General features: G+C 43.0%; 1 protein-coding gene across 2 annotated transcripts in view; it reads left to right on the forward strand.

The window, feature by feature from the left end:
* Window positions 1–6,007: 6,007 nt before the first annotated feature.
* Window positions 6,008–25,173, forward strand: part of CYFIP1 (cytoplasmic FMR1 interacting protein 1) — a 123,542-nt gene continuing 104,376 nt past the window's right edge. For both annotated transcript variants that reach the window (XM_068268129.1, XM_068268128.1), the window contains exons 1-6: window positions 6,008–6,265; window positions 14,116–14,239; window positions 18,107–18,196; window positions 21,479–21,556; window positions 23,277–23,378; window positions 24,163–24,344. In XM_068268129.1, coding sequence (XP_068124230.1) covers window positions 14,123–14,239; window positions 18,107–18,196; window positions 21,479–21,556; window positions 23,277–23,378; window positions 24,163–24,344 — 569 coding nt within the window. In that variant the 5' untranslated portion in view covers window positions 6,008–6,265; window positions 14,116–14,122. The remainder of the gene's footprint in view (window positions 6,266–14,115; window positions 14,240–18,106; window positions 18,197–21,478; window positions 21,557–23,276; window positions 23,379–24,162; window positions 24,345–25,173) is intronic.

A 25,173-nucleotide genomic window follows, 5' to 3' on the forward strand; every position in this document is an offset into this window, starting at 1 on the left:
TTAGGGTCTAATCTGATGGGTAACAGTGACAGGTGGTGATAGGGGGTGATTGATGGGTAATTAGTGGGTGTTTAGAGGAGAGAATAGATGTAAACAATGGATTTGGGAGGTGATCTGATGTCGGATCTGCGGGCGATCTATTGGTGTGGGGGGGTGATCAGATTGCCCGCAAGGGGCAGATCAGGGGCTGATTGATGGGTGGCAGTGACAGGGGGTGATTGACGGGTGATTGACAGGTGATTGACAGGTGATTGACAGGTGATTGACAGGTGATCAGGGGGGATAGATGCATACAGTACACGGGGGGGGGGGGGGTCTGGGGGGGGGGGTCTGGGGAGAATCTGAGGGGTGGGGGGGTGATCAGGAGGGAGTAGGGGGCAGATTAGGGACTTAAAAAAAAAATAGCGTTGACAGATAGTGACAGGGAGTGATTGATGGGTGATTAGGGGGGTGACTGGGTGCAAACAGTGGTCTGGGGGGTGGGCAGGGGGGGGTCTGAGGGGTGCTGTGGGCGATCAGGGGGCAGGGGGGGGGAAATCAGTGTGCTTGGGTGCAGACTAGGGTGGCTGCAGCCTGCCCTGGTGGTCCCTCGGACACTGGGACCACCAGGGCAGGAGGCAGCCAGTATAATAGGCTTTGTATACATTACAAAGCCTATTATACACTGTTGCAGCGGCGATCCGGATGCCAGTAACCCGCCGGCGCTTCCGAACGGCCGGCGGGTTACGGCGAACGGGGGGCGGAGCCAGTCCCCGGCGGCTGATCGCGTCACGAATGACGCGATCGCCGCATAGCCACTCCCGCAGCCGCCCCCGCCGATGGGCGTATTGCGGTCGTTTGGGACCGGTCTTTGCCGCCGCCCATCGGCTGGGGGCGGTCGTTAAGTGGTTAATAAAGATGTATTACAATATTCCTAGGGCCTAGGTTTCTGTAACCTACATTATTTTCAAAAGTTATGTTCAAGGCAGACATTAAGGCCATCTGGTTGTAGGGTGTTTAATTTGAACACCCAATACATTTCTCTCCTTTTGAGTTTCCCACATCGATCTTGGGTGTTTTCCGGGATATGTTCAATAGGGCAGATATTGGTCCCTTCTATCTTTTGATTATGTTGGATTTTGAAATGTCTGGAGAGACCATGTTTCATAAAACCCCTCTGGATGTTGCGCCTATGTTGCCCCCACCTTGTCCTCAGCTGCTGGGTAGTACGTCCCACATATTGCAACCCACAGGGGCAAGTAATTAAATAAATGATGAAGTCGGAGGCACAGTTCATTGTGCTCTTCAGATGGAAAATTTCCCCTGTGGATGAGGATTCAAAATTCTGGACATCATTTTTGATCTTGCTACAGCATAGACATCTGGGTTGGTTGCATCGTGTAATCTTCCCTTCACTTTGTGTAGGTTGGTCGACTGTATTCTTGGGTCCCGCAGTTTTCTTGATTTTACTGGGAGCTAACTGTGTTTTTAAAGCGAACCTTAAGTCACCTAAAAAAAATGAGATGAACTCACCTGGGGCTTCCCTCAGCCCCCAGCAGACGATCGGTGCCCTCGCAGCTCCGCTCCGATGTCCCAGGACCCGCCGGCGACGACTTCCGGTTTCGCCGTCACCGGCCGACAGGCATGGGAACGCGAGTAATTGTTCGCGTTCCCAGCCTGTATATCGCCCCCTATGCTGCTGCAGCATAGGGGGCGATATACAGGCTGGGAACGCGAACAATCACTCGCGTTCCCATGCCTGTCGGCCGGTGACGGCGAAACCGGAAGTCGTCGCCGGCGGGTCCTGGGACATCGGAGCGGAGCTGCGAGGGCACCGATCGTCTGCTGGGGGCTGAGGGAAGCCCCAGGTGAGTTCATCTCATTTTTTTTAGGTGACTTAAGGTTCGCTTTAAGTTCTTAGCTCTTCGAAAAACACATTTTGGTTTTTCTGTTAATTCCTTTTTCAAATAAGGGTCCTTCATTAGAAGTGACCAATGTTTATTTAGTACAGATTTGATTGTATAATGTTGATTAGAGTACAGAGTGATAAAGTTGGGTTCTCTTTTTGTCTGATCACCCTGTTTAACAGGATTTTTTAGGAGGTCTTTTCGGTTCGTGTCCCTCGCCCTCATTTTTGCTTGTTTGATGAGCCCGCTGGGAAAGTGTTTGTCTCTAAATTTCTTAGACAGAATCTTCGATTGTTCATCATAAATCTTAGTATCTGTACAGTTCTTTCGAATACGCAAAAATTGCCCATATGGTATATTAGTGTTTTGTGCGCTTCCCCCTCCCGGCGCTCCACTGCGTGCTGCGTTTCTGGTAAAAGCGCTTTTCCAGAGCAGTTTTGTAATTCACTCCCTGACACAAGTCAGGAAGTGAACTCTTTGACCTGGAAAAGAATAAATACAATGTATTTATTCCCAAAAATGCGAACGCAATCGCTGCATAAAGCGGTTTTGTGAGCGTTTATCGCTCTACCTTCTATTATAGTAAAAAAAAAAAAAAGCCCCAAAAATGGTACAGCACACGAACTGTGCTAATATAAACCTTTTCATAGAGATTCATTGCACCAGCATTTTGTGGGCGATTTAAAAAAAATCACCTGCGCTTGAAAAAAGGCCCAAAACATCCCTAGTCTGAATGAGCCCTTACTGTGCAAGTGCAGAAGCTCGTGACCTGGCCAGCCTTTTGAAACAAAGCCGCTTGCTGGAGGAGAACAGATCGATTGACTTCAAGGGGTCGAAAGAAGCTCCAGGTGAGTAAAGAATTTTTCGCTCACCTTCGAATTGCTGAGAGTGTGCTGTTTTTCCATTGAACCACCAGACATTTTTTTCGCACAATAATACACAATCCTGAAGAACTTTTTTTTCCCGCTACAATGTTAGTCCTCTAAGATTCCTAAAAAGATGTCATCTTTAATGCAGGCATCAAATAAATGTAGCATCTTCTTTCTCCAGCATGCTAACCACAGTATGTTTTCAGTATTGGTTCTCTCCCATAGCTTTCTGTATTTTTCATATCATATACATCATATGAGTTACAGTGTCATAACAGAGCCACAGCAGCAGAAGGCCAAACAGAGTTAATTAGCTTTTAGCTCTCTTTTAAACACCCCTGCTGACTGGCCATCCAGCAGTTTTTTGACCAACAAATGTTACATACTGATAAACATTGCTAAAAAAAAAAGGCACTTAAAGGGATACTTAAGCGAAAAAAAAAATGGGTTTTACTCACCTGGGGCTTCCCTCAGCCCCCTGCAGCTGTCCGGTGCCCTCGCAGCCCCGCTCCGATCCTTCTGTCTCTGCCGGCGGCCACAGCCGCCGACAGGCTAGGAACGTGAGTGATTCTTCGCATTCTCAGCCACAATATATCGACCCCTATGCTGCTATTGCCTTCTTGCCGCAATAGCAGCATAGAGGGCGATTTATTGTGGCTGGGAACGCGAAGAATCACTCGCGTTCCCAGCCTGTCGGCGGCTGTCGCCGAACCCGGAAGTGGCCACTGGCGGGGACAGAAGGATCGGAGCAGGGCTGTGAGGGCACCGGACAGCTGCAGGGGGCTGAGGGAAGCCCCAGGTGAGTAAAACTCATTTTTTTTTTTTTGCTTAAGTATCCCTTTAATTCTGAAACTCTGACATAGCATTCAATAAAAATGTGTTTTTCTAATTTTTATTTCTCATAGTTATCATATTTGCTTCTGTACATAATATTGTCTGTCTACAAATTACACATTTCCAAAGTGTAGTTTTTCTTGCCCTGAAAACTGCCATTGCATTTTATTCTAACTACTTTTTATTATATATTAAAATCTTCTAATGAGTTGTTCTGAACTGTGTGTATGCCTGAAGCAGAGACAGCTTTTCAGAAAGTGTTTTTTTTTACTTAATACACACACATGTATCAACATTGGAATGGAAACAAAGATACTGTTATCTGCAGTTTGGATGTGGATTTGAAGCTGAATAGCAGGACAAAGTGCTTCGTTTAACCATTTCAATGATGTTCTGCTAAAAAAAATAATTCTGGGATAGTAGCTTTAGGCCCCATTCACACTTAAAAGCGCAAAACTTTTGCGGGAGTGATTTTTCCGCCACTGGACACTGCAGCGATTTTCCCGCAATCGCGTTTAGCGCTTCTATAGCACTGAAACACGATTGCCTGGAAATTGCCTGAAAATGGTGTAGGCTACGCGTTTGCGGTTTGCGTTAATCGCCGGCGATTAATGCAAATCGCCCAAGTAAGAACGGGCCCATAGGGTTTTATTACACTAGCGCTTTAAAAAGTGCTAGCATTTGAGTGTTTCCCGAAATCGCCGGCAAAACGCTCTAGTGTGAATGGGGCTTCGAAGCTGTGAGTAGTCTTTTACAGCAAAGTAGAAATGCTGACTTTCAGACCACTTCAAAGAGACTGTATTAAAAAAAAAAAACCTCCCCTGGGGGTGACTTACCTCAGGAGGGGGAAGCCTTAGGGTCCCCATGAGGCTTCCCCCATCCCTGTAGCTGCAGGCAATCCAGCGCTGGCTCCCTCGACTCCTCCCGCAATCCTCCCCCGACAAGCCGTGATATTTTTAACTTGCTGGGATCCAGCACAGGCACATTAGCAGTTCTTCATTTGCGCTAGATGGAAATAGCCGAGCCCGATCGGATCCGCTCTACCGTGCAGGTGCAAAAGGGCTCGCGCCTGCACAGTAGAGCGTATCGATCGGGTTTGGCTATTTAGCCTTAACCCGAAGGAAGAGAGGCTAGTGCTCCTGCGCAGGATTGCGGAAGGTAAATATTTACATTGACGGCGTTTCGGGTGACCAGGGCAGGCTAACGGAGGAGGACCTATAGGGCCTTGTTAGGATCCAGAGGCTACCCCCTCCTGAGGTAAGTATCCCTGGAGGTATTTTTTTTACATACAGAAGTAAATATGAAGCCTAAACAAAAAAAAAACAAACAGATACAGTACCTACCCTAAGGAGAGGTAAGGCTCTGGGTCCTATAGAACTTTCCCATTCCTCTCATCCTCTCATTTCCCCCGAAGGCTCCTTTGTTCATATCCCTGTCGTGGGAGACTTCAGCGGTCTTTGGGAGCCCGAGTGCTTTTGAAGATAGGCGGCTCCATACTGCGCACATGTGAGTGTGCGAGACAGGGTGCTCACGCATGCACAGTATGGAGCGGCCGTCTTCGGGAGCCCAAGTACTCCCAAAGACTTCCAAAGCCCACCCGCAGTGGAAGAGAGCAGTCTCTGACCAATTAGTCGGAGACTGCTAATGGGGAGCCAGCGCAGGAATATCCGGACGCGGAGAGGAACAGGAAAGTTCTATAGGACCCAGAGCCTTCCCTCTCCTTAGGTAAGTATCTGTTTTTTTTTTTTTTTCCATTTAGGTTTCAGACTCCCTTTTATGTATTCTTCATGCCCGGTTAAAAAAAAACCATGAAAACTGGTTACGTGTGTTTATTTGTCCATTGACAAATGTGTATGGCTAAGGAGAATACACGTACTGTGAACGAAAGTGTGTGCTATCCAACCGTGTACCTGGGCACTGATGGCTCTACTGTAAATTCAGCCTACAAAGCTGTGTCTTGATATTAGGGTGAGAAGTTGGTGTCCCAAACCCAGCCAGGTAACAAATAATGCACATTGCGCAACATGGTTTTCATACAAATTTGTACATTGAAAATTACAACCACACAGTGAAAGGTGCAGGAGTTTGAATTGGCATTGAAGAAGCTATGCATTTGCAGGACTCACTACAGCAAACTTGTTGCTGAGTTTTGGGCTTCTTAGCAATGTGTATAAATGCTGTTGATTGTTTACAGCGAATGTGCTTTGTCTACACCAGGCACTAGTAAGAAAGAACTGAAGCTGGTGGTATACTTGGCATTTGGCAATGGGATACCCAGCCAGGTGAGTAGTATGCTCTGGAACTTGGAAGCTGAAGCACCCTGCTTCCCACATACCACACACCAGTCAAGAGCGCTGTGGCCGCTGGAGGGGGTGTGTTCTGACTCGCAGAGTTCAGCAGCGACAGGCGGGGCTGAGCCTGGGACAAGCTCCCTGCCCACTCTTCGGCCTGGGAGGAAGGGTGTTTCCTGCCAGGCTCTAGGAAGTTCGGCCTCGTAGCTTGTGCTGGGGGCTGAAGTGGAGTAAAGTGTCCCCGGAGCGGCCGTTCTGCTTCTGCCCGGTCTGGGTGAAGAGAGACATTCCATACGAGCTGTAGATGTGAACAGGGCAGTAGCTGGCAGTGCGGCAGCCAGTACACCATTCACTTACAGTGGGCCGGAGAACTCCCAAACTCGAGGTGAGAGGCTGAAATCAGTTCTTCCAAACATTAGGCAACAGTGACCTCTCCTAAGCCCATGCATAGCACACTGTCCACTACCAGAGCTCCCTATGCACTGCAGCTGTAGCTTGGGTTCGGTTCATGAAATGTCCGTGTTGATTATGCATCATTGCTGTGATTTTCCTCCCACAGAGATTATTTATAACTAGTTGGGGTGTGGAGTTGCTGCACTGTGTAGTTGCTTGTGTTATTCTGCATTATAAGCACAGCTGGTGACATGGCATTTACTTCCTGCAGGCACCAGAACCTGGTAGATCATGAGCAGAACTGAATAGATCCATTGGGCATGATTCACAAAGCTTTTTCACCTGTTTTGATCAGTTTTCACCTTATAAATGTAACATTTTTAAGCTCGCACAAACAGCAAAAATATAATATAATTAGGGCGGGTAAAGTAATATTAAAATGAAGTTAATCAGGAACAACTTTGCTTGTAAATGTGCTAAAAGGTTATTTTTTATTAATTAGGTGATAAATAAGTCATGTTTGAGAAGTTTTGTGAATAGAGCCCTTTGTAGCTGAATACACTTGCATGTTTTGCATGTCAGACTTTTATTAGTGTATTTGAGATCCCAAAACATACACACGCCTATGCCTGGCGACTGATAGGAACATGAAACCCACTGAGTGCAGTTACACAAGTGTCCTTTTTTTAAAGCATAGAGAAAAATGTATCCACACTAAAAATGTGTCACAATAATATGAAAGAAAGTTTGACTTTAGCTGATTTTTTGCTTGTGCAGAAGCTAGAATTAGCATGCACAGAGCAAGAACTTAGTACAAGACTAGAGATGTGGGCCTAAAGCGAACCAAGCACCAATGTCTTTTTTTTTTTTTTTTTTTTTTTTTTTTTTTAAATCAGAAGAATCTATATATATCGGGGGGTGGAGAGAGTTTAGAAAGATGACAGCTGAGGGGAAGAAGCTGTTCTTGTGTCTTGAGGTCCTGATGGAGATGGACCGATACCTCCAGCCTGAAGGGAGCTGGCCGAAGAAACGGTGGCCTGGGTGTGAGGGATTGTTGGCGATTCTCAGTGCTCTGGAGGTAGTCTGTTTTGGTAGATTAGGTCCAGAGTGGGAAGTGGTTTCCTATCCTCTCATCTGATGACCCTTTGCAGTTTGTGTTTGTTGCTGGTGGAGGAGCCAGCATACCAGACCAGGATGGAAGAGCAGAGGACAGATTCAGTTGTTGAGGAGTAGAAGCTTGTCAGAAGTTTTTGGGCCATAACGAACTTCTTCAGTTGGAGAAGGAAGAATAGTCGGTACTTATCCGTTAGCCGGGCGCATCCGGCAGGTGGCGCTAATTACTATTCCCCCTCCAGGCCGACATGGATAGTAGGGAAAGATGTAACTCTGGTGGAGATTTGTCGCCACCTGCCGGATGCGCCCGACTAATGGATAAGTACCGAATAGTCTCTGCTGGGCTTTCCTCTGTGTGAAGGTGGACACAGGGAACTTCAACTTCCTTGCAATCAGTACGGATTGGAGGTGGGGTGGAGGCGTGCTTCCTAATATCAATAAATGAAACTCCCCATGCTAGAGATTCTAAACTGAGTGTTCCATGGGTGGACGAACCATTCCTTACCTACAGGGATCTGCTCTTGGTGTCCTCCGTCCATTTGGGATGCACCGTCTTCACATCAGACTGGCTGCAGTAACAGCAATTTGTATCTCCCGGCAGTCTTGTGAGCGGGCAGTGCATCTCGGGAAATGTAGTGCGTGAATTCAAGTACATTCTCTGTACTCTCATCCACGGACTGTATCTCCCAGTGTGCATTACGGCACATGTGTGCACTCTCACAACACTGCCAGGGTAAGCTCTCGTATTACATGGAGGTAGTAAAATTGATCAATCAAAATTAGATGTGTGTATGCACACTTAAGCCTTGTGCACGTTTAAGGCATGTCGCCTAATAGGGATTCGGGGCTGATCCCTCAAGCAACATTGCAGGGCTGAGGCTGTACAGATGGGTTGCTAGCCTACAGTCTAGCAACATGTTCTGTTGCTATTTGGGGGAAGAAGTGGGGTAGAGGGCCGATGGAGTAACATGCAAGTGATGTCATGTGGTGGGAGGGGTGAGTGGGAAGAGCATTGCTCTCAACCAGCGATTAGCCGAGTCGATCTGGTGGGCTTATTATAAGTGCACTTTTTATTAATGTTGCAGTATACAGTAGAATCTCATTATAGTAAACTCTGCTGTAGTAAACCTCTGGATATAGTTAACTCAGGCCTCAGCAAATGTGTCTGTATAAATAATGTATGACCAATTCTGATATAGTAAACTACTTTTCCTGCTCCAGGAGAGTTTACTTTAAAGGGATTCTACTGTAGCCTGCATGTTCCTCCTTTGACAGAATTACATTCATCTTAGTGTTGCTTTGTCAGCAGGGTTTGTGTGTAATGTGAAAGATTCACTTCCCTCTTTAAACATGACTGAGGGAACTGAGTATAGACAGCACTTCACAATTTTGCCATATTTTTTCCAGTTGTCTTTAAGTGCACATGAAGCAAATTTTGTCTGGCTAAATTCTCTTCTGGGCATATCCTATCCTGTGTTCCGATGTCCTCTGCCCCTAAAACACCATTCACAGATGTCCCAGTGTGTCGTAATAATGGCAGTAAATCTCCTTGTCGATAGCTTGTTGGCAAAGAAAGAGGAAGCCGTGGCAGTGGGGACGCCTAGTGCATGCCCATTACAGCCAAAGATGCACCTTCACATTTAATAAACTGATTTTTGATCATATAAAAGCAGAGGAGAGTGGCAAAATGGGATAGAGAGTGAAGACATGAGAATTCTGAGGTGCTTTAAAGAGACACTGAAGCGAAAAAAAAAATGATATTATGATTTGTATGTGTAGCACAGCTAAGAAATAAAACATTAAGATCAGATACATCAGTCTAATTGTTTCCAGTACAGGAAGAGTTGAGAAACTCCAGTTGTTATCTCTATGCAAACAAGCCATTAAACTCTCCGACTAAAGTGGAGAGGGCTGTTATCTGACTTTTATTATCTCAACTGTTCCTGGACTATTTACTTTTCCTCTGCTAGAGGAGAGGTCATTACTTCACAGACTGCTCTGAAAGACTTATTTTGAATGCTGAGTGTTGTGTAATCTGCACATATTATAGAATGATGCAATGTTAGAAAAAACACTATATACATGAAAATAAAAGTATGAGAATATTTTCTTTGCTGCTAATCTTCTAGTAATTATTCATAGTACACAACCAATTCACTATATCATATATTTTTTTTCGCTTCAGAGTCTCTTTAAGATTTGCTATTTATTAATGGATTATTTCAATGTATGTTTAGGTCCAGGACTGGGCAAATTAACCTGCATTTTGAGCGTCAGTATTTGTAGTTTACACAGGGCTGTTTAATGGCAGTCATTCCAGGTCAGCACCTGGAGAACTATTAGTGTCGGGGCCTAGTCCAGCAAAAACAGCGCAGGAAATTTGGGCACACCAGGCGCTGCCTTAGGCCCTTTGCCCAGATTTCTCAGCACCTTAATTACATGTACACGTCAGGAGCACCACTGCTGGAGCCTGTAGTGCGCCTGTCACAAACACAGTGACGTTTACACTTTTACATTCATCTGCTGTGCTGTGCCTATTGTTTTCATTGCGACAACTAGGTGCCACCTTCATGCACATCTTCACCCTAGGGACTGTCAAGGTAGCACAAATGTACTCTGCCCCGCCTTTATGTCCGCACTTTCCACATCAGGGCTAATGAAAAGCTTTATGGCCCTCTGCCCCGCCTCCCTTAATTCTGCCCCCTGGTGGCCAAATGTTCAGGTTTTTGGGTATCATGTTGGCCATGTGAGCTGACCTTAAACACTCTGCCCAGTATGCCTCCTGAGTCTGACACCATTTGAGGAAAAGGCCACTGGGATCGTAGGACAAGAACAGCTTGATGGAGGAAAGCCTCTGTGGTCACAGTGGGCAGCACAGCCAGAGAGAGAGAGAGAGAGAGAGAGAGACTGACTGAAAGGCAGCCAGCAGTATTATACTGGCACTGGTGACGACGTGTGAGTGGAGGAGGCAGTGTGTGACACACGGCAACACCTGATTCTGTCCAACTGCTGCAGTGTTCTCTGTTCTTGAAGTCTAGTGTGAAAGGCTTGTTCTTAACCTGAATCTGTACATTAGTTAAACAACTGTACCATCTGCCCCCTGTACCTCCTCCATGCCTCCAGTGCCACCTCTGCTCACCACTGCCTCCTCTGTTCCCTCAGTATCCCCCTCTGTGCCACCTCTGCCCCCTGTCTCGTTCTGTCCTAGTGATGCTCGTAATGTGCTGATATTGTTTACGCAGTGCAGCTGCGCTCGTTCGCAGACGGAGCTGAATCACGTTTGCTTCAAAATGTATTAGCTGTGTATGCAGAACACGGAACTGGCTATACCGTATAGTGTACTACAGCAAAATGTCAAATTAGAGTTTACAAAGTTTAAATCCATTTAAAAAAAAATCTACACTGTACGCAGGGTCATTTAATAATGGCAGAGTGCACTTGTTGGGTCCAGTTAAAATAAAAAGTACACAAAGTATTTAAAATATTGAACTTAGACTTTAGAGCACGTATGTGGGGTGACTGGAGTGTCAAAAAGGCCAGAAACGGCCCTGACTGATGTAATTAGAAATTTTCAGAAGCCTGTTCCACTGAGAACTAGTAGAGGGAATAAAATCAGATGTTGGCCTCTAGCTGTAATTTTTAAGGTGCCCAGGATACCTGGCTTACCCTTGATTAGTACATTTTGTTGTTGAGTTTCTGACATAAATAACAGGGTACCCAAGCAGCTCGGGGTGACCCACGCCACTAGGACTGTATAGGGGGCTAAAAGAGACCGAAAAGCCCTCCTACTAATAAGCATTGCTTGGTGTGATTTGCCTTTTTAAAACAGAAGGCAATAATTCAGCTTTAGGTGAACATATGTGGTTACCCAAAATGCACCATTACTGAATATGCAAATTATCTCTTTATCCCCCTGTAAGTCAGGCTAGCAGAAGCATTCACTAGGGGGAGCCACATGGTAGATAAGGGAACTGCTGGTATCACTTTTCAGCTGAGCCGCTCTGCCGCTATTTTTACACAGGGGAGTGGAGGAGACATTGTGGGGAGCCAGGATAGGTAAGCTAAATAAATAATTTCTTATTGGATGCCTGGTGATGCGCGTCCTTTGTGCACCCGTGGCAGGGAGGACACGCGTCACTGGGTAGCACCTGTGCAGTCTTCACCGACCCTCCTGAGCATGAAGGAGCTTCATGGTGTCGGTACAACATAACGGGTGGGGGATGGGGGAAGCAGTGGGCATGAGGGCCTCTACATGCCTACTTCTCCCGTATTTAAATATTTAGATGGATTAAGGTATCTGTTAATGTACAAAAGTAGATTTTGGTCCAATATGGCAATCTGATAAATCCTTATTGGATCAGGAATCAGTTGGGATTGTGATTGATTCCTACAACATGCTACATGTTTAGTTTCAATAGCTTAGAGAGGTATGTGTCCCAAAGAGGAATACAATTAAACTATTATTTTGGAGGGTTTATTCGGCTTCAGGTACATGTTAAGCAGGTTCCTATTCATCTTTTTAAAAATCAATAAATATTGCTTGTTTCAGATTTATGTATGCCTGGGTGCAGTTTTCTGTTTGACCTTACATACTTCAGATTGCTACTATTCCATTTCTTTCTGTTAGACTTACAAAATGTTATCCTAAAATAGTCAAAGGGGTTTATTTTGGTATGTGATAGAAACCAGTGCTTTCTCAGACTACTACTGCCTTGGTTTCCTGCATTTGACCACATTTTGCTTCGGTACCTGCCCTGAACTGAAACCACAAAAGATTAACAAGTGAAAACTTTTAAGGCCACAATAATGTGTAGGTTACTGTATTTGTGACAAAACACGGTCAGCAGCAGTGTTTGATTTCGGAAACTATTATTAGAAACCGTATATAAAAAAGGGGGTAATGTGTGTTACCACTAATCCACATACACACATTAGTTGGCTGAAATTATAGGCCCAATTGGTTTCCCAGTCTGAAGTCAGGTATCCTGTCTGCAGCATTTCTTTCAACACCGCCACCTTGAAGTTGGCTGCAATATAATTTTTCGTTTGTGACTGTTTTAAAGGGAATCTGAAGGGAGAGGTATATGGAGGCTGCCATATGTATATTGTTTTAAACAATAACAGTTGCCTGGCTGTCCTACTGATCCGTTTAACTGCAGTAGTGTCTGACTTGCATGAGAAACGAGCATGCATGCTGATGTTGTCAGATCTGGCAATAATGTCAAACGCCTGATCTTCTGTATGCTTGTCCAGGGTCTATGGATAAAAGTATTAAGCCCAATTTACGATTCGATTACGATTCTATTTACGATTTGATTAAATCCGACATGTCCGATCCTGATTCAATTCGATTTGCCATTGTTTTGCAATGACAAATCGAATTGAATCAGGATCGGACATGTCGGATTTAATCGAATTGTAAATAGAATCGTAATCGAATCGTAAATAAAATCGTATCATGTAGATTGGGCTTTAGAGGCAGAGGATGATCAGCAGAATAGCCAAGCAACTGTTAATGCTTAAAAGGAAATATGGTAACTTCCATATCCCTCACACTTCAGGTGTCGTTTAATGTTATACAGTATGTAGTTTGTAACACAGTGCTCTTAATGTTAATACTGTATTTAGCAAAAAATGTTCATTTGATTGTTATTGCACACAGAGGCTAGCCTCTTGTATTCTTCCTCTGCCCTTTCAGGAAATCTTGGCTGAGCATGCATATGCTGTGAGTGTAAGATGAAAAATTCACTAACTGGGCTGTCCAGGACACATGCCTCAGAGAGCGATTACAAGCAGCTTCAACTGTTTGATGATTAATTATTCCTGTGATACAATGAGGGCAGCCATGTTCTGTTTGGACGAGGCTTGTTTAGTTTATAGGGAATTTGAGTATTAAAAAAGTGTTTGGCTTGAGGAATGCCCTATATGAAAGGAACACAATTATGTAATGAGTAAAAGTTTCTCGGATCCACTTTAAGATTTTCAGTCAAGATAAAAATGATCTTGGCTAAGAAAAATCCAAAGTACGTACGCATCACAGTTCTGTTCTTTGTGTTTTTATGGTAAGAGGAACAAATGCATAGCCACTGCTATGTCTGATTACACATTTGTCACAGGAAGTTGCTGGTTCCGTTTCTATCTCTTGCTTTTCACAGGGTGTGAGATAGAGCTGAACATAGAACATTACTCCTCACAGCTGGCTCTGTTCTGAAGTATTAGCTCATTTTTGTAGTTTTTTTTTTTCAGGATGTATCATCAAATTCCTTAGTGTTGTTATACTGTACATAAAGGGTTGACAATTCCTAGAACTTTATACAATAGGCTCAGTGCTGGAGGAAACTGAAAGAGCCTATTGGCAATATTAAAAAAAATATACAAAAATGTCTTAATCTAAAGCATTGATAACATTTTGCCTGTTTCTAAATCCCGATTGTACAGTTGTATTCAATCAGTATATCACCATATGTGTTTTTAATGTACGGTAAGTGCAGCAAATCAAATTTTGCTTACGGGGTGTGTTACATAATTGAGCAAGCTAGTGTAGGAATTAATGTTCAAACTGGTACAATCTTACTTTATTGGCATATGTTTTATCAGTTATATAACAGGTGTATGCTAGTGTGTGTGTGTGTGTGTGGATTACCAGAAAAATAAGTAATATTTCTGTTTTTACTGCTATCCTCAAGTGCTTCCATAGTAATAGTTGCATATGTCTGCTTCATTTTATAGCTTCACAATGACGACCCAAGTGACTCTTGAGGATGCTTTGTCTAACGTAGACCTGTTAGAGGAGCTGCCTCTGCCTGACCAGCAGCCTTGCATCGAGCCGCCTCCCTCATCCCTTCTGTATCAGGTATGTCTAATGGAATGTCCTACAGGTTGTTAGAGATCCTGATAACTCTGGCTTGCATGCAGGATTGCATGCATCTTAAAAGTGAGCCAAATTTAAATGCATTTTCTGATTATTTTGTCTGGCCCAGTTCCAAGCTGCTTAGGGCCCTGTTACACTTAATCAGTTGCTCTGTTAAAACGGAAAGAAAACTGATTTTCAAAGTAATGCAGATGTTTTTCCTATGGCACTTTTCACAACGCGTTTTAACTGAAATATTCTTCCCAATGCACTGCTATGGAAAAAACACGTACCAGCGCACACCAACTGATTAAGGACTCGTTCCCACTGTTGCGACGCGATTTCGGCCGCATTCCGACGCTTGTAAAAACGCATGCGGATGCGTTTCCGCATGCGTTTTTACCCGCGATTTCGCATGCGATTTCGCATGGCAGGGTGCCATGCGAAATTAACCATGACACTGCCAGGGCAAAATAAAATTTAAAAAGGTGCGAAATCGCGGGTAAAAACGCATGTAACAAACGCATGCGTTTTTACTATTAAATACATTAGCGGCGATTCGCACGGATTCCCGACGCAGGCGAAATCGTTGGCTCTTTTGTGCGTTTTTTTACCGCTGAAAAAAACGCACCTCAACAACGCTACAGTGGAAACAGGCCCATCCACTTGCATTACATGTGCGGATCTGCATGCGTTGGACGCATGCAGATTCGCTATAGTGGGAACGAGCCCTAAGTGTAAAAGGGCCCTTGCAGTTTGCATGCTAGTTGGAAGCATCTCCTTAACCTGTCTGTAGTTTATTACTTTCATATCAGAAGCATAGTCCTTTACAGTTGGCAGGTAAATGATATGCTCAGGATAAACTAACATTTTGAACAGGGAGTATTATTTGTTGCAATAAATTGCCTTTTTTCCTAGTTGCATTTCAGTATAAAGTTGAATAAAACCAGACATATATCGCTATGCATATTTTTCAGTCCTCTACTCCTCCTAGATGCATTTTAGCTATTTGACAACCTCCAGTTAATATATTACAGGCCTATTCTGTTAAAGTGAAATTATAATTTTGCTATACAATTTCCCATAAATGTAGTTTGGTATTGCAGAAGGTTTTTTTTTTTTTTTTAATTTAATGTACAGTATTTGAAATGATCATTCTATTTAAATTTTAAGCCTGATATTAGTATCTGAAACAGACAGTGAGCTTGTTTTGTACTTCTCTGAAACATCTTGAAAGAAAACCCAAAAAAACAACAGATATTTACCTATGGAGAGGGAGGGCTCTGGGTCCTGTAGAGCATTCCTGTTCCTCTCACGGTCACCTAGTACTATGGCTGTCAACTCCCTTGGCAATATTCAACCAATCAGCTGAATACTGCTCTTTGCCGCCGCCAGAGGCTTTAGGAGTCAGAGTGCTCCATATTGCAGCTGCTTATGCATGCACCGTATAGAACTGCCACAGCACTAGGGCTCCCAAAGACTTCCGAAAAGCCTCCAGCGGCGGCAGACTGGAATGAGGTGACAGTGCTGGAATGAGGGGGCTGTGAGAGGAGTGGGGAGGCTCTATAGGACCTAGAGCCTTCCCTTTCAATTGGTAAGTAACTGGGGTTTTTTTTTGTGGGGGGGGGGGGGGGTTAGTTGACATTGGCTTGAAAACAGACTGTCCAGAAACCTCCATTGTTTTGCATGACTAATTAGTTGCAAAGAGCGTGAAGGCTCATACACACATCAGACTATAGTCTTTGGAAAATGAAAGATCACAGACCAATCTTACCACCCTTCATGTAGTATGAGAGCCATACTCTACACAGTCTTTTACACACATGATACATACTCTACACAGTCTCATACACACATGATTTAACTGACATTCATCTGCAGATCAAGCAATCATCCGAAGATCTGAAAATTCATCCTGGTGGATCTGATCTGCAGATGAATGTCAGTTAAATCATGTGTGTATGATGATCTGCAGATCTCATAAACTATCATTGCAATTTGCAGGAATGGATTTTTGGCAGGAACAGATCTTTTGCAGATACTGATCGTTTGTGTCTGTACAGCATCTGTGTGTGCAGCATCTTGCCAAGATTTTTTTTTCTGATGGGGAGTTCAGCTCCATAGAAAAGACTGTGTAGAGTATGGCTCTTATACTACAGGAAGGGTGGTAAGATTGGTCTGTGATCTTTCACTTTCCAAAGACTATAGTCTGATGTGTGTATGCACCTCGAGTCATGACGTTGCTCATTCCAACACAGTGGCTCGATCCAATTCACTTTTTTCCTAAGTGATACTTTCACATATTGTCAAAGTGCCTTTTAAGCCACCAACTAGCAATTAAGGACTCAATTATTTTTCTGCCTACTTTTTTGGTAATTTTTCAGTTGCAGAGTGCTGAAAAGTTATTTTAAATAGAAGATAAAAAATGATCTCCTAGGAGAAAACTAAGGACCCTCTTCCACAGGTGGTGGAATTGTGCGCTCAGGCAGCAGTTATCAGGCAGCAGTTATCAGGCAGCAGTTATCAGGCAGCAGTTATCAGGCAGCAGTTATCAGGCAGCAGTTATCAGGCAGCAGTTATCAGGCAGCAGTTATCAGGCAGCAGTTATCAGGCAGCAGTTATCAGGCAGCAGTTATCAGGCAGCAGTTATCAGGCAGCAGTTATCAGGCAGCAGTTATCAGGCAGCAGTTAGCAGTTGTGAGGCGTACAAGATGAATCGGTGCCGGGAGACTTGGGCGCAGGATACAGCCGGTATATGGCTGATCCTGCTGCCACACAAGTCCCGGCCGTGTTAATTACTATTCCCCCTCCAGGCTGCCATGGATAGTGGGGAATGATGTAATTTGGCTTCCAGCACGTGATCGCGGGCACGCCCCCGTGCTGTCTCCCGGTAGCCCTGGGATCAGTGAACGGGAACATGGTTCCTGATCCGTGTCCCACGCAGAAAAACCGAAGCTCTCTTACAAGAGGCTTCAGTCTTTCTGCACGTAAAATTTTCCGCGTCACCCTTGTGCTTCCGGTTAGCGAGAAGCACAAGGAGAAAAAAACCTCAAGGTGGCCAAATAGTAAAACTACATCTACATATTTTTTACATTACAATTTACACATATAATATTAAAAATTAACAGTTTATTTCCCACACCAAAATATTACCCAAATAAAAATTTGAATTGAAAAAAAAAATTACAATTAAAAAAAAACAAAACCCAAAAAAAAACAAAAAAAAAAAAACCTAGGTAGTTACCTAAGTGTCTGAACTTTTTAAATATGCATTTGAAGGGGGTGTACTAGGATTTTTTTTTAAATTATAAGCTTGTGAATAGTGATGGACGAAAAAAATGCACCTTTATTTCTAAATAAAATATTGGCGCCATGCATTGTGATAAGGACAAAATTTAAATGGTTTCATAACCGAGACAAACGGGCAAATAAAATACATAGGTTTTAATTATGGTAGCGTGGATTATTTTAAAGCTATAATGGCCGAAAACTGAGAAATAATAATTTTATTTTTTTTATTAATCCTGTTAAAATGCATTTATTAAAAAAATAATTCTTAGCAAAATGTACCACCCAAAGAAAGCCTAATTAGTGGTGGAAAAAATAAGATATAGATCAATAAATTGTGATAAGTAGTGATAAAGTTATTAGCGAATGAATGGGAGGTGAAAATTGCTCTGATGCATAAGGTGAAAAATCCCCGCGGGCTGAAATGGTTAAATAACAAGTTGGCATAATTCATGTTATTTGCATCTTGTGATCATCCCTACTAGCAACTTTAGAAAATATAAAGTTAAATTTAAAAATGTGTTGTATGTTGGGGGTCAAAGCTGCACTAGAAATGTTTATTTTGTTTTTTTAATATTGCAGCCAAATTTTAACACTAACTTTGAAGACAGAAATGCCTTTGTTACTGGCATTGCAAGATACATTGAACAAGCAACTGTCCATTCCAGTATGGTAAGTTAATTCTGCACATTAAACAATAAAACTAGGAAACTATTATTGCTTCATATCTGCTTGTTTCATATGCGAGCCATTTCCTATTTTCTTTTAAAATTGAGTACAATGCCATAGATTATTTTTATGAAGAAATAAAGTCTTGTTTGTTGCTGGTTTCTGAATGTTTTTGTGGTCAGAAAAATCTACTGGTATACACATAATGCCCATTTATCATGCACCTATCATGTTACCATCAGCCTCTTGATAAAATTGTAATTACTTATTTACAGTATATAGCACTGTCTCATTTTCAACAGAACTTTCCAGAGTACATTCAGCATTCTATACCACCCTTCCACAAACCAGGATTATTGGTATATTTTATGATATGCAAACTGTAACCGGTATACAACTTATATGTGACCTATATTACTAGTATGTTTTTAAGTTGTCAACACATAGAAACTTAACGCAGAAACTTTCCTGGCTGGTTTTGGACTAATATTCTCTCTCTCATTAACTGTCCACGAGACTGCCAGTTTTTATATTAAAGCCAGAATCTCCATGGAGGTCTCAGGGGCAGGACGTGTAGGAAAAGCTCTATAAATGGCAGGGCTGTGGAGTTAGAGTCGAGCAGTCTGAGTCGGGGCAATTTTGGGCACCCGGAGTTGGAGTCGTTGATTTCATAAACTGAGAGTCGGAGTTGGATGATTTTTGTACAAAATCCACAGCCCTGTTAAAGGGAAAGGGAAAAAGATGTTATACATACCTGGGGCTTCTCCAGCTCCATAAGCCTGGATCGCTCCCACGCCGCCATCCTCTGTTGCCTCTATCGCCGGTACCTGGTCCCGTCACTTCCGCCGGATGCGACCAGTTGTACGCATGCGCAGGGGCTCCCTCCGGCTTTGTGCGCCTGCGCAGTGCGGAGGGAGCGCACTGCGCTTGCGTCCACTGGCGGAAATTACGGGACCCGGTAGCGGCGGACAGAGGCAGCGGTAGATGGCGGTGTGGGAGCGATCCAGGCTTACAGAGCTGGAGGAAGCACCAGGTATGTATAAAATCTTTTTTTTTTTTCGTTTCTGGTTCTCTTTGAGTATTAGACTAAGGAGTCGGAGTCGTGGTTTCCTAAACTGAGGAGTTGGAAGATTTTTGTACCGACTCCACAGCCCTGATAAATGGTACACAGACAGTGGTAGTAAGCACAAAAACGTTCTAACTTATTTTCCTGAGTAGTGCTATGTCTACCCATATACTAGTGCTGGGAGAATTGAACTCCATAGCAGACTTTTTTGATTGGCCTAACCTCGCCCCTGATGGGCATCAAGCTCAAGGCTACAGATTTCATGAGACAGATTTTGCTTTATATACCATATCTAATGGCATTTTTTTTTTTAGCATGTTCCTATAACTCTTGTTTAACTTGTCATGTGATATGGAGTTCCATTCTGCCCTTTTTAATGCAAAATCTGTAGTGAAAATGTACTTGTGGCCCATTTATTGATGCTGTTAGTATAAAACTTTCTCTTTTGAAAAATATAAAAATCTTATGAGATAATTTATGTCTGTACAAGTAATCCTAAATAGAACCCTAAAAAGTCCCATATTCTTATTTTGGGTTTAAGAGCAGGAAATCTCACTTTAAAGTCTGAGCCATGTTTGTTTTAGCTCCCACACAGAGAAATGGTGATCTATTGAATTATACTGCTATCATGAGTGTTTGCACAACCACACAAAATGTTGTATGGCTTCTGATTAGAAGTTAGGGCTCGTTTCCACTAGTGCGGCGTGCGTCTCGTAGACGCACGCCGGCACTGAGCGGGTGGGCGGGATCGCAGGCGAATAGCCGTGCCATGCACGGCTATGGGAATCGCAGCCTCCGCCGCAAATTATGTAGGGGGTTCCGGCCGAATCGCTGCTGCAAGCGATTCGGCCGGCTGCGCCGTTATCCCCTATGGTGGAGTTCCCCCGCGCGATTTGCCTGCGGGGAAACTCTGCGGATTCGCGGCCGTTTCCACGAGAGTGGAAACGGGCCCTTAGATACTCCCCTATTGAAAGTGAAGGATTTGGATCCCATAGACCCTCCATGGTCGTCTCTCCGTGCCCTCATTCCACTGCTGTCTGCTGTTAAAATTCCATGCCTTTGGGGGTCCTCAGAAGGCTTTAGAAGCACTTGTCCCTGAGCGCTTCCGAAAATGTGCAGCTTCATACAGCGCATGTGTGAGCACAGTACTGACCCGCTTGTCTTCAGAAGCACTCGGGTACAAGAGTGCTTTCAAAGCCTTCTGAGGACTCCCAAAAGTGTATGTAATAACTTCAAGGGGGTGGGGGGTAAGAGTGGAGGACCAAAGGAACAGAACTACTACAGCGGCGCTTCATGCAGGCACACTAAGGACGACATCGAGGTCAGCCTGAGCAGCGTGCGGGCGCCCGGGATGGCGGCGGAGAGCGTAACGATCTGCATGGAACAGTTGGCTGCAAGGGGCTGGAGAAAGCCCTGGTGAGTAAAGCTGATTTTACGTTTATAGCCTGATGTTTCCTTTAAAGGGCTCTGTGGGATCCACGGCTCCCCCCCCCCCCCCCGCCTTTTTTTATAGTTCAACTTTACTTTAAGGACAACTGAAGCAAGAGGGATATGGTGGCTGCCATATTTGTTTCGTTTCAAGCAATCCTGCTGATCCTCTGCCTATACTTATTTTAGCTATGGACCCTGAACAAGCATCCAGCAGATCAGGTGTTTATGACATTATTGTCAGATCTGACTGGATTAGCTGCATGCTTGTTTCCGGTGTTATTCAGACACTGCTGCAGCCTAATAGATCAGCAGGGCTTCCAGGCAACTGGCATTGCTTAAAAGAAAATAAATATGGTAGCCTCCATATTCTTCTCACTTCAGTTGTCCTTCCAAGATTTACCGTCCATCTGAGTTTGTTTAGCTGATTTGATGGGAAGGGCACAATCAGTTGACAAGTTATGACCAAGTAAGAGGTGTCAAACAATGTGGCTCTTAGCTGTACAGCAGGATGGGTCATTAAACAACATCACCGGAAAGCAACTTTACTAACATTTGATTATTTTTAATGTTTTTTTTTTTTTTTTTTATTATGAATGACAGTGGCAACAGCCTAATGTATGTACATAGCTATAGCCTTTAACAGCTGAAATTGTTTGCTCTGGCCAGCTGCTCCATTTCTGCTCCATTTTTCTTTGCTTGTGTTTATATAACTCTTGTCTCCGATTCATCGGGCTTATCTGAGCCTTGATGTAGTAATTTGTACTAACATTAACCTTGGGTTTTTACAGAATGTAATGCTAGAAGAAGGACAAGAATATGCCATCATGCTCTATACATGGAGAAGCTGCTCTAGGGCTATACCACAGGTAACACATGCTTTCCTACAAATATGGATTTCTCTAGGAAGTGACATGTATTTAATATTTTAAATTAATGTTATGTTGTGTAATTTTTTCTTTACGATGTGCTTTGGAGAACAAACCTTCCTGTCATTACTGTGAGAATGCGAACTACTGATGGAAAAATGTTCTGACTTCACGTTTTATACAACAGGACCTTTTCTTTTCTTAATAGGAACATGTATGTTTAAAGTTATTACCTTAATATTTAGTCAGTGATAATTTATGCAGCACTATACGCAAAAATAATCTGAATTAGCAATGCCCTTAATACTAGGCCTTTGTATGTCTGTACATTTTGCAATAATTATATTGATTGTCCTTGACTGGCTGCATCCTGTAGCTTTAGCATATAAAGGAAAAGGTGTGTGCAAATCCTCACCTGGAATGAATTAAGTTTTGTTGGATTTATCAAGGACAAAGGGTGCGTATACACATCCAATTTTGATTGACCAATTTTATCACGTCCTTATAGTATGACAGCTTACCTACGCAGTCTGTTCATAGTATTCAAAATGTGTTGGCCCTCACACTACACGGAGGGGGTAAAATTGGCCAAACAAAATTTGAAGCGTGCATGTGCCCAAAGCCTCAGACCCCAAAATGGGCTGATGAGCATAAATAATTGCAAAAAGTCTGAAATGCTACAAACCATCACATGTTTCTTCTTTAGTTGATGAGGGTATTAATGAACTTCAAGAGCTCCAAAGTATTTTTTCCTGTTGATTGTTGCAGTTTTACAGGAGAAAAAACTGTTCCAACATATTGCATCCCATCATCACCCACACATGTAGTAATCTTAATCCCCATCTATTCTGTACAATTTTCCTTCAGATCGACGGATCTATTAGATAATTTCTGACCGGTCCGTTTGGATTCTGATCGATCTTGCAATCTATTTTGAGTACTTATCAATGCAAAATCGATCGGAAACAATTTGGACATCTACTCACAATGCAATTTCTTATTAGATCACTGGTCAATCTAATGAAAAATTGTACCGTGTAGATGGGGCTTTAGAGCAGATTTGCAACAGCTATTCTTGCCCTGTCAGCACAGACCTCCTGGCCTTTTTCATTGCCTCCATCTGCTGAGATATTAGCTGTTTGTAGCCAGCACTGAAGCTACAGCTCAGTCTCGCAATGTTAACATTTTCAGAGGCGTAGAACATTGAGACATCCATGTCAACCCAAGTGTCAAAATCCATTGATGGTGGTTGAGATCTTGAGTGAGGTATTCTCCTACTGCCCTGCTAGGTTACATTGGAATTTACCCAGAAGTCTACTGCCAGGGAGGCTTGTTTGTACAACTGAAACATTCCAGTAAATGATTGTTCATTAATCAATGTCTTGAGCTATGTATCAGTCTGCTCATCTAATCAGTGAATCTGGAAGTAAATAAAGTGAAGATATGTTTTTCTTTCTTTCTTTTTTTGTGTGTGGTTTGACTGAAAGTGTTTACCACTAATTCAGGTGCTAATTACTGAAATACGTATCCTTTTTTTATATTGCCTTTTTGATCTGTACCAATAACGGTTTACCTTTTTGTTGCAAGCGTGCAGTTCAGCTGTCTAGATATAGAGGTCTTGTCCAGCTTCTCTGAAAACACTGCAGCAGTTCCTTCCTATTTTACCAGTCATTTATTCTTAGTTTTAAGAGCCAGCTAATTCTTGTATTCTTTTTCCTAGGTAAAATGCAATGAACAGCCTAACCGTGTAGAGATCTATGAGAAGACTGTGGAGGTGTTGGAACCAGAAGTCACCAAACTGATGAATTTTATGTATTTTCAGGTGCTTGCTCACATTTTACTTAGTGAAATATCCTCAATATCTCTTTATTACCACCTTTTTTGGGGTACCTGCTTAATAATCATATTAACCTCTCCATTGCGCTTTCATATGCACACTATGCAGGGGCCAAAGCTCTATACAGTTGCAAGGGCTCTGCTGGCCACGTTTTAAGGTTTTCTATTTCATCTAATACTCTGCTTGCTGCCAGTGACAGTTATGTATAGTGCACAACCAAGTAGTATGGTGGTGATGGGGGAGTCTAGGAGGACCTGCATGCCTGAGGATGGAGCAAGCATATAAAAGATTGTTCGACACCCTTCTCTAGAAGAGTGCAGAAGTCTAGGGATGCTAGTACAGACAACTGACTGATGGCTAAAATGAGCATTACTATTCATCTGATGTGTATGCACACCTTTACTAACACTTGCTTTTATAGAAGAATACATGTTTTAGAGTTGAGAAATACTGTTATATAGGTGCTTTCATTTGTAGCAATCAATTCAAATTATGCAGTAGCATTTTGTAAATTAGGAGAACAGAATAAAACTGGAGTACTAAGAAAAGCTGTGCATTTTAGCTGTTTGAGGTATTTTATTATGGGGTAGTGCAGGTTGTAATAGTGTATTTCCATGTCTTATTTCTTGTCTCAGTCCTCTAGCAAAATGACTGAGTAAAAATTCTAAGGAACTGAGTGAATCAGAACATGTTCCGCATGTAGCCATTAAATGGTGAGCAGCAGCATAGGCAGGGTTATTAACGGCGTTTTGTTCTGTTCTATCTACAGAGGAATGCCACAGAACGCTTCTGTGCTGAAGTGAAACGATTGTGTCATGCTGAAAGAAGGAAAGACTTTGTATCTGAAGCTTATCTACTAACGCTTGGCAAATTTATCAATATGTTTGCTGTCTTAGATGAGCTGAAAAACATGAAGTGTAGTGTTAAAAATGATCATTCGGCCTACAAAAGGTAAGAAGTTCGTCTTTTCACCTTGCTGCTCTGTTTTGATGTATTTCATATTTGATCACAAGGTGGCAGCAGCGGCCTCCCTTGTTGTCTCACAGCTTGCAGCATGCACCACTGCCTGATTTGCTGGAACAGAATCAGTGCAAGTTTGAAATACAGTATGCTTCAGACATGTCTATGCAAACAATATCAAAACAGCTGTTTGGAACAATTGCATATAGTCATGTCCATAAATATTGGGACATTGACACAAGTGTAACATTTTTGGCTCTGTACACAACCATAATGGATTTAAAATGAAAAGAACATGATGTGCTTTAAATGCAGACTGTCAGTTTTAATTTGAGGGTATTTACATCCAAATCAGGCAAACTGTGTAGGAATTACAACAGTTTGCAAATGTGCCTCACACTTGTTAAGGGCCCAAAAGTAATGGGACAGAATAATCATAAATCAAATATTCACTTTTCAATTCTTGGTTGCAAATCCTTTGCAGTCAATTACAGCCTGAAGTCTGCATACCTCCCAACTTTTGGAGATGAGAAAGAGGGACAGTTAAGCCATGCCCCTGCCACACCCCTGATCACACCCCTGCCATACCCCTGATCACGCCCCCGATCACACCCCCATCACACCTCTAGTCACGCAATCCATAAAGATTTCATAAAAAAATACCACACTGGTCCTTTCTATCCTGGTTCATTTTCCTTCATAGTAACATTTTAAAATTAGTGATATAACAATTTAAAGGATGGGAATAAAGTTTAGAGTCGAACACATTTTTAGTAGCGAAATATATATATTTACATAGACAGAGGGACAAAGTCCTGAA

The sequence above is a fragment of the Hyperolius riggenbachi genome, chromosome 2, assembly GCF_040937935.1.
Source record: "Hyperolius riggenbachi isolate aHypRig1 chromosome 2, aHypRig1.pri, whole genome shotgun sequence".
NCBI lineage: Eukaryota > Metazoa > Chordata > Amphibia > Anura > Hyperoliidae > Hyperolius > Hyperolius riggenbachi.